Raw genomic sequence first — 10,070 nt, forward strand, 5'->3', positions numbered from 1 at the left:
TAAGACGAGACAAGATGAAGGCCAAATTTCTAATAAATGGTGCCAAACATGAGAGCCATTTCAAATACAAGTTGAAAACAGTAGTAGTTGACTTGGACAGTTGGATTATAGGTGCGTTTTTATTGGTCATTGTGCAGGCTTTTACAATGCTTACCAAGACAAAGGCCATGTTATCATCAACAGTTTCTAAGTTCTAACTCAATTCACATGACCCTTTTCCTTTTGCTCACTTTAACTATACATCCTGCAGTGTAGACTACTACGGGTGTCTATGAACCTGATTTGGGTTGGACCTGTCCAAATCAAAATCAATTTGGATGGGTTGGATGGACTAATAAGACATTGAACTGGACCAGTCCAGACTTGATGGTCCAAAATATTTATTGGATTGGATTGGACCTGGTCCATCCATAATGGATTTATATTGGATTGGGTTAGATTGAACCAATATCCGGGTTATTGACAGAACATAAGAGTATGAGTTTCAATGGACCAGGTTTTGGTTGGACCCAATCTAAATTGAAACCAATTTGAACAGATTGGAGATTGGATTGTCCAGACATTGAATTGGACTGATCCAAAACGGTCCAAATATTCATTGGATTGGATTGAAACCGGTCCATCTGTAATGGACTCATACTTCCAGATCAGGTTGGACCAATATCCAGTCCATTGACAGACCTTGTGGGGAGGTATCAACAAAAACAGAGACTTGGTTTAAAATGTCAGGCAACTCACATGCTGAAACAGCCAACTCACTTTTTCTATACATCCTGCAGTATAGACTAGGGATTTGCATTTGAGTGCAAGTTAGGCCCCCTCAATGGTCACTTAACTTCAGACTGGTGTGGAGGTATCAACTAGAAAAGGTTCATGTAAAATGTCAAGCAACTCCCATCCTGAAACAAAAAACTCACTTTTTCTAAACATCCTGCAGTATAGACTAGGGGATATGCATTTGAGTGCAGGTTATGTCAAGTTATGAGCAAACATGTTTTCATTGTTACTTGATGTGCTGCCTCAGGTATGGTTTCTCAAGTATCAGCAGGATATTGTATGACTTGTGGTTCTGGTGTTCCAGCATATTATCAGGATCAGTAGCAGTTTATGAAGCCAAAGAAAAAAAGGATCAGTAGTAGTTTAGCCTTCAATTTGCAAATAGTTTGTTCATTGTTTACTTTCTCGACCTTTACTAAATCATGGAACAACCAAGTTGAAACATTGTAGAAATGATGAGAAGTTACTATGTTGTACTGAGTCAATGAAGTGAATACAAAATTTCATCTCAGTATTTACATTTCTATCATTCCCATGCAATTTTTTTGTCAACAGCTAAACCTGTTGAGAAAGAAGTACAAGAAGCCCTTGTGGGCCTACCAATATTTCATTCAGGAAACTTATCAATCCAAACCAGACCACAGGGGTTACGTCTACTCCTCCAAGGGGTGGAATCAACTTACGTGTTTGTACAAGAAGTGGTTCTGTAGGAGCATAAGCTATAACATAAGGGAATTTTCCCACAGGAAGCTTGGGGTACCATGACATAACTATTCGGAGGATGAACAGAAAGCTAAATGCAGAGAGAATGGGACCCAGGATCCCAATTACCAACTTTGCAAATGATGGGTCCAGGTCTGCCAGCACCATGTTCTCCAAGATGTTGTATTGTATCTTTGCTATATTATAGAAATCTTCTACACTTGCAGAGACCTCAAATTGTTCATGTAGAATGACTGCATCCAAAGGTGAACTCTTGACAATTCCTCTTGCTACATTCCCTAGGAAACAGTATGTCCCACATTGAATGCTTGAGACATGGTGCTGGCTTCTTTTGGTTGGGCACTTCAACCATTCCTGTAATCAAATAGGTGCAGTGCATTTCCTCCATCACTGAACTGAAACAAAAATAAACCACTCTAAAAGGCACTTCAAAAGAAAGTGCTTGGCAACTTCAAAGTTGATTGTTAGTCAACCAGCTTCAATGCTTCAGAGGAGACATGGTTTTGGTAAGTTCTTGATTTTGTGGTTATCATAGATGTTACAATAAGTGACTGGAGCAAATTATTTTATTTATTTTAATCTTTTACCTTACTGGTTTTGGGATGAATAGAAATTTTAGTGACTAATGACCAAGTTCTCATTCTGTAAGGGCTTTGCAAGGATATAATGCAAATTTGAAACTTTCTAGGTGTTCAAGAATCAAGGTTAGACCATGCTTGGTTTGACAGAAAATAAGAGGGAAACAGAAAGTTGAGGGAAAGTTCTCAAGGAATTTCGAAAATAACTTTCGCTCAAATTTTTGTTTCTTTCTTATTTTCTATCAAACCGAACACTGCATTAGAGATTAAAACCATCTTCCTTATCCTGACAGACTGTAAAGTACCATTTTTTAGACTAAAAAGTAAAAACCCAGGTCAGAGGACGTTCGGATCATTATTGTCTTGAAGATGGTTTCGGTCTTTGCATTATATAGCTGTTATAGAAACTATGAAACTGCATTCTCAGATCAATATCCTCCCCCGCCCACCCCCTCAGATACAGACATCCATAACTTTATCTATCCAGGACTCAGAACAATCAACATTAAGTGTTTATGGTGTACGCTACCACTCACATCTGGAAATTGTAAAAGAAAAGGATAATCAAATTTGGAACTTACTGAATTGCTGAAAATCTTCTGTTTTCGTAGAGGAGGAAGTCCTACGAAAAAACAAGGAAAGTTAATTCAAGGATTACTAAATCAATATTGATTTCCAAATGTAATATGAAGAGTAGAAAATGGGTATCTAAGGTGCATGAAGTTCATAATTTACCTCTGAGTTGTGGACGACTGAGAAGAGAAGAGGTCGCCATCGACGCGAGCAAGAGCGAGAGAGCGAGAGAGAGAGAGAAAGAGAGAGAGGTGGTCTACCCTCTACAGGTTTATCCTTGCAAATCTTCTGTAATCTATTTTGGGCCGCTTGTTTTTGTGTAATGACGGATTTACCCTATACATTGCAAAAATCTGAGAGGCTGACTGAAGTGGGAAACCAATCGGACCTTGGGCCTAAATTTAAGCCTAGGCCTCAATTTGTATGTGGCCTATGGGCCAAGCTTTGTGGGCCTATGGCATCAAAAAATTATAATTTAATTGTGTATAAAATTTTAAATTATATGATGTCTAATACAAGAAAAGGAATTATTACATAGGCCCAAGCTAACTGGGCTTGACTTGGTTGGGCTATTTTTCCTTTATTTCACTGGGCTTGTCTATCTTTTACTCTCACTATTGAATCCTATTCCAACTCCAATATTACTATTGCTAAGGAATTAGAACTGTCATTTAGGAATGGCAACGGGAAAGGTTTGGCAGAGATCATATTTCCTATCTCCAACCCAAATTTTGGAATAAATCCCCATTTTTAACAAAGATAAAAAATTAATCTTCGACCGGATAGGTTTCCTATGGGGATCCGGATCCTTGAAAATTTTTAATTAATAGTATTTTCTTGAAAAATATATTTATTTAAAATAAATAAATAATATTTTAAATATATTTTGATATATGTATATATAATATCATATATAATATAATAATATATATTTAATATGAATACTATTTGATATATAATTGGGGTCGGAGTGAGGCAGGGGTCTCATTCCCCATCCTCAACTCTGACCTTGGTCGGGGATCCCTATTAATCCTCATCCCTATCTCTATTTCACCAAAACAATCTCCATCATCAACCTTGTTGGGTCAAGGAAGTCGGTTACCCATCGGGGATGGGGAAAATTGCCATCCCTAGAGTCATGTATTAACTCATGAATATGTATAATATAAGCATAGAAATTTGTTCATATGACAAAATTTGACTGTCTAATTCAACTATAAGTTGAAAACATTGATATAAACTACAAGTATGATGATTTGGAGCTAGGTCTCTGGGTTGAAAGACAATAAATATACCGATGCACCAAGTTTCTATTATTTATCTTTATTACATGAGTTTTTTATAAGAAAACACTAGAATCATCATAATTGTTGTTTTTATCAAACTTGTAGTTTAGACTGGCTATAGGTCTCAATTGTAAGCACAAAAGACATAAGAGATCCTAAGGTGTGGGCTCAGGGCTAGAGACTCTGACAACGATTAAGTCAATCAAGGTGATTAAAGAACTAAGGCGCCGAGGCGAGAGCAAGTGTAAGAATAAGAGAGTGTGTAAGAGAGAATACTTGTTATTCCCTAGCATGCTTATAGGTGAAAGTCTATTGAATTCCAAATTGATGATTTTTATAATGCTTATCTCGCTTCATTATAAACAAGGACCACATGGCCGAACATTAGTTGAAGTGCTCAAGTGAAAACTTATAAAAGATCACTTCTTCTAATGGGTGATGTAGACTATGCATGTAACCAAACCATCTCATCTAATATGTTCTGATATTTTATGATGCATTCCCTGAATTTGCTACCCCATGATTTGATTGTTTTATAAAAGGTGATTCATTAAGGGTCTATTCTTTTGCTCTTAACTCTTATCTCTTAAGAGGAACCTTTTAACTTTAAAAGAAAATTAATTGTTCATTTCCTCTTTATCTCTCATCTCTTGAAATTCAATCATACAAGTTTTTGTTTTTCAATGATACCCCCAAAAAAGACAAACAAAAACTCTCATATATGGGGTAAAATAGATATTTGGTAATTTTCAAAATTTAAAATTCAGAGTTCAGAGGAAAGAAAAGTTCACCAATACCAATATACCTCTTAAAGTTTTAATGTAATTATTATACTTTCAGATGTCAGACTTTATAGCAAATGAACAGGCCCTAAGACACCCCTTAGTACTAAAACCTACTCTTTAGTTTGTTTATTACTAAGACACTCCCATACTTTGTATATCAATCATGTAATGTTTTGTTGTTCCAAATATACCTTAATGGATAATACCACTTTGTTTTGTTTTCTTTTTCTACTTGAATAGTCAAGAGCTTCAGATTGGTTACGTTGACAAAGATCAGTTGTAAAGGACACCAAGAGTCTTTGATTTTTGCAGATTGGTCTAGGCCAATATAGTGAAAGGTTGTGTTGTTTCATATCTAAAGATATGGAGCTTTAATGGTACTAATAAATGTGCACGTGCCAGTCTCAAATGATGATGACAATAATAATATTTTAGTGTTTTATTGGAATTCATAAAACAAAGATAATTGATCAAAGCATGAGGTGGATATGTTGTCTTTCAATTCACAGACTTAACTTCAAATGTTCTTACAGTTTCTATCAATGTTTTCAAGATGTGGTTGAACCATAGAGTTAGAATTATTAGTTTGTCAATTGAACACAATTTTTTGAGTATGTTTTAACCTAAACCACTTTATTAAAAAAATCATTGACTTGGTCAATAACTAAATGACCTTACTTATTAGGAGGAAAAACAATTCAAATATATTATTTAAATATTATTTTTAATATTATGGTCAAATCAATTGATTTGATTGATCAATCTGCCACCTTCAAGATTGTAGGTCTATTTACCACCAAACCACTTTCCTAATGTGACCTAGCTAATTAAATCATATATCTCTTTAACATGGTTAGTGGAGTCATGTATTAGACATTAATGATTTTTATTTTTTCTCCTAATTTTTATCCCATTATTTCCATTGTTAATGAAAATAATTCTCATTTATCACACTTATTCTATATGATGAATATATAATATTATAGAATGTGCTCAAATTTATCTACAAATTTCTACATTTTCTAAAATTTTATGTATTTTATTATTTAATAATAAGATAATGTTTTGATCCATTTGATGTGGACATTTGAACCACCAACCCATCACTTGGATGAAAAAGAAAACCATTTGCTTTTTTGGTTGATTTTAAATCTTGTACTCCATTTTCATCATTGTTAAAACTAATTCTTATTTTTCACATTTATTTTGGTTTAATATGATGAATATATAACATTAGAATTGTATCAAAAAGCTTTATATTTTTCTTTGAGTTTCTATATATATTTTTACTATTTATTATTTAGTCATAACATCATGGATTGACCCATTTGACTTGGAAGGTTATATCATTGATGTATCATTTAGATATGAAAATGGTCTTCATTTTCAAACTGGTTTTTACTTTTTTTCATTTCATTTATATCATTGATAAAATAATTATTATTTATCATACTTTTTTTTTTGTTTATATGATTAATATATAATATTATAGATGTGTCCAAAATTGTTTTATATTTCTTGTATTATTCTATTTTAAAATTTTTGTTTTAATTATACACAATGGATTAACCCATTTGACCTAAAAGGTTAGACCACTAACACACCCCAATAAGAAAATGGTTTCATTTCCCATCGATTTTAAGATGTATATTCCATACACCCTACTGTTTAGATATTATTTTGTGGTACTATAAGTTTTTTTACAATTATCTAAAACCTCTCTTTCATTAATTTTCCGTCACAATCCATTCACACGTGACAGGTGAGTGATAATCATTTTAAAATTCCCAAAATACTCTTATTGTTCACAGCTGCTGTTCGAAGTTGCAGCGGTGGCAGTGATTTTGGAATTATGCAACGACGGCCACTACAACTTCCGAACGGCAAAAATTTGGTGAGGAGGTGAAGAAAGTCGAAAGAGCTAGTCCCGGTATTGGCCACTGGTTTTCTGTTTTTAATGAGAAACCTTTCTTCGCTCAGCTATTTGTGTTTCTTCTCCTTCCTCTCGCCGGACTCCTTACCTCGTGCTACAACAGCCTGCAAGCACTGGTAGACGTGTGCCAAGACTTGCCCTTCCTACACAGTCTCCGCAGGGATCTGGCCGTGCCAACCTCCGTGGTTCCTCGCCGTTCATTCACCTTCTCTACAGACCCACCATCTCATCTCCCCTCCAATTGGCGCTGTGTAACCTGTTCACCAGACGTCACAGACTTCTTCCCCCTTTTAACACCCCACGCACCAGCCATGGCTGTGGGCGTGATTGGGGTGGATAGATGATGCTCTCTCCTCCTTCAGAGTTTACATCGCCGGAGGCATGTTGACGGCAACCCGTGGGGGTACCATATGAACCTACGATGGAAATGTATGATTCACGAGCTGATAAATGGCAGAGTTTTGGATGGATGCCTTGTGATGAATTTGCAATGAGGCTGACAGTTTGGACCCGAATGAGAGTGTGTACTCTGATGAGTTTCTGTATGACATCTGCCCGTGCCTACAGCGTAATGGGCTTCGAGGTGAGCACTAGTTTGTGGAAGGAGGTGAAGGTGCCGAAGGTAGATCAACCGGAGTTCGCAACTCTGGTGAGGCGAAAGGGAAGGCTGGCGCTTGTTGGGGGAGACTGTGAGGAACAAGCTTGCATGTGGGAGCTTCGAATGGGTGTTGGTGGAAATGGTGCCAACGGAATTGGGAAGGAAGGTTCTTGGGGGCAAAGGAAACTGGTTTAGTACCAAGTGTGTGGGGATTGATGAGGCTGTATACTTGTACGGGGATCTTGGGTCTGAATTGTTGGTTTGGAGAGAAGTTGCAGAAAAAGGTAGATGGGAATGGATTTGGATTGAAGGTTGTAGTTGCAAAGGGAGAACAAGTTCCAAAATTCCCAGGAATGCTTTTCCAACTCAGTCCAACTCCCTCTTACACTCTTTGATCAGTCAGAGAGATGTGTTCATCTGTGTTTTTCACTCTGTCCTGTGATTGTATCTGTAGTTATAATTCTGTATTCTTTTCCGCTGCTGAAACTGAAATAGTCGCTCTGCTGCTGGACTGGCACCTGAGAAAATCCAATGATGTTGGTTTCATCTGCAACTCAGTTCTGACTGGTTTTCTCCAACAAGATATGCGCAATAACAACCACCGTAGTAACAATAGTGAAGTTGCATCCCATGAACTCCAACCCCTCAAGATTTTTCATCGAATCAGCTTCCAAAATTCTTACACGAATTTCAGAGAATCCAACGTTTTGGAATGTCGTTGAAACAGAATAGCCTGCTCGTTCCTAACCAAGCTTGGAGGAAACGCTCGTCGTTCGTCGTTTAACTTTATTTTCTTGAATTTCTTTAGATTTTTTTTTTTTTTAATTTTAACCTCCAGCCTTTAATTACTAATACATTTTTCTATTGTTGATGGTGTTAACTTTTTCTTCAACTTCGGTCAGGATTGAAGTTAGCGCAGGTAGCTGGTGTTAACTTTTTCTTCAACACCCAGAAAAGGACTACAAAACCACTCTTGCCTTGAAATGATCATTCGAGTTTCTCTTCTCCAGAACCGACGCGCTTGAGACAGACAACTGTGATTTCAGGCTTGAGAGGTATTGAAAGTCGGTGGCGGATTTGACATTTTGAAAATTTGATAAATAGTGAAAGGTAAATTTGATATTTCGTTACCTTCCGACGATGACAACGGTAAAAAAAAAAAAAAAAAACTCAAGGGTACAGTTTGTCAATTTCAATTGACGTTAAACAAACTAACGGTTGTTAATACCCTTTACAAAAAAAATGTGTATGATTTTGTTTTTTCTAAACAAAAAAAAAAAAAAGCAAATACCACAACTGCTTTTTATTTCAAACAAGCAAAATCATAAGTAATGGCCAATTATATTAAGAAATGAAAGCATTAAGAATTTTAAGAAAAAAACTTCTCTTGATTCTGTAAACACAGCAATATTACCTTCCCTGATCACAACTTTGATGGCAAACCCTGTAATATCTGCCGTGATCTTCCTCGATATTCCCTTTCCTTATCACAACTTTGATGGAAAACCCTAATATCTACTATGATCTTCCTCCCTTCTAACACTAGAGACCAGTGAGACTTACCATTGAAAGTGAGGAGCGCCAGTAATCCATGCCACCACGGCTGCAAAGACAGCAACGGCCAGCACTGCCACCATAGAAAGCAAATTGGACACTATGCTAAAGAACACCAAGACGTAAAGAGATGGCTGCCCAGCAACTCCAGTTCCATTAGAAGAAGTGGAAGAGACGTTGGAATTGTACCTAGACAGAATGGAACAAAGGAGGTTCCATGATGAAGACAGAAGAAGAGCGTGCACCAACACCAACAGGCACGCCCATGTTCTTCTCTTGCTCATCAATCTCTTTAACAAAACCTAGGTCTCTAAGTCTAAAGAGCTACTTTGCCCTTGTTCCTCTTATTTCTTTTCTCCTTTAGAGTCTTCTAGCACCAAACCATTAAGGGCTGATTACTTGATGGGTTTTATCTTACTTAAGCCCATTATCCTTGGGTCTTCGTAGAATGATTGGATTCAATGATCATTTAATGTAAATGTTTGGCTCATTTTGATCCCATAGTGATGTACTCAGAAATTCATTGTGTTTAGCAGTGAATTCGATAAAACCTTTTCATAGAGGCTAGGCCCAACCCATGTTAACTTATGTGAAATCATTGTGGGGTCCCATGTCATACAAATCAGGCCTAAGTTGGTCGTGCAACACCATTGGATCATAAGCCTTATAGCTGATGGGCTTAAAGCCTGTAATTAATATGATTAATTAAGTTGTCACATGACAGCTTAAGTTGTCATGTGACGGGGCACCTATCCTCTTAAGAGGATAAGGTTTATCTCTTAAAAGAGTCCAAATCCGATTTAGATTTGGATAATCTCCTAATTTGATTATGAGAAGTGCTGCATAAAGAGATAAAAGAATGAGAAGGAAAATTGGACTAGAAGACCTCTCGATTATGCTCTCTCTCTCTCTCTCTCTCTCTCTCTCTCTCTCTCTTCTTCTTCTTCTTCTTCTTCTTTTGTCTTCCAATAAACCCTAGTTCGACTATAGCTTTTGGGACTGATAAAGATCAATTCTCTCTTTGATTTTTGCAAGAAAAATTCAAAAGAATTCCATACTCACGTCCCTAATTCGATCCAAGCAGTTGGATTACAATTTTGCTAAAAAACTACGTTGTTGAACCAGGTTCAAGATTACGATGTATCATCTTCAATGGAGACTGGTTTTAAGTCTAATTTGAGCGTGAACTTCCACCTTGGGATCTACACTTGTGGCATCCGTATCAGGTATACATCTCCCTCTTTGTTTGGTTTCAAATCTAGT

The 10,070-nt window shown here is 36.6% G+C and overlaps 1 protein-coding gene and 1 pseudogene across 1 annotated transcript; one reads left to right on the forward strand and one right to left on the reverse strand.

Annotated features, from left to right (window-relative positions):
• Positions 1–1,230: 1,230 nt before the first annotated feature.
• Positions 1,231–2,953, reverse strand: CCB3 (cofactor assembly, complex C (B6F)). The gene is made up of 3 exons (XM_088982035.1): positions 2,814–2,953; positions 2,660–2,700; positions 1,231–1,854 (listed from the first exon to the last, which is right to left on the reverse strand). Exons 1-3 carry the CDS (start codon positions 2,851–2,853, stop codon positions 1,333–1,335), a joined length of 603 nt encoding a protein of 200 aa, XP_088838161.1. The 5' UTR covers positions 2,854–2,953; the 3' UTR covers positions 1,231–1,332.
• Positions 2,954–6,574: 3,621 nt separating this feature from the next.
• Positions 6,575–8,113, forward strand: LOC148855656 (uncharacterized; annotated as a pseudogene).
• Positions 8,114–10,070: the final 1,957 nt, after the last annotated feature.

This window comes from Nelumbo lutea, chromosome 4 (genome assembly GCF_056320005.1).
Source record: "Nelumbo lutea isolate HS-2025 chromosome 4, American lotus-T2T, whole genome shotgun sequence".
Taxonomy (NCBI): domain Eukaryota; kingdom Viridiplantae; phylum Streptophyta; class Magnoliopsida; order Proteales; family Nelumbonaceae; genus Nelumbo; species Nelumbo lutea.

Bases quoted from the DNA above. Each gene is read 5' to 3' on its own strand.
- CCB3 (XM_088982035.1), bottom strand. From the start codon at position 2,853: ATGGCGACCTCTTCTCTTCTCAGTCGTCCACAACTCAGAG. The intron at 2,701-2,813 runs GTAAATTATGAA...GTTTTTTCGTAG, and splicing joins CAGTCGTCCACAACTCAGAG to GACTTCCTCCTCTACGAAAA. The intron at 1,855-2,659 runs GTAAGTTCCAAA...ATTTGATTACAG, and splicing joins AGAAGATTTTCAGCAATTCA to GAATGGTTGAAGTGCCCAAC.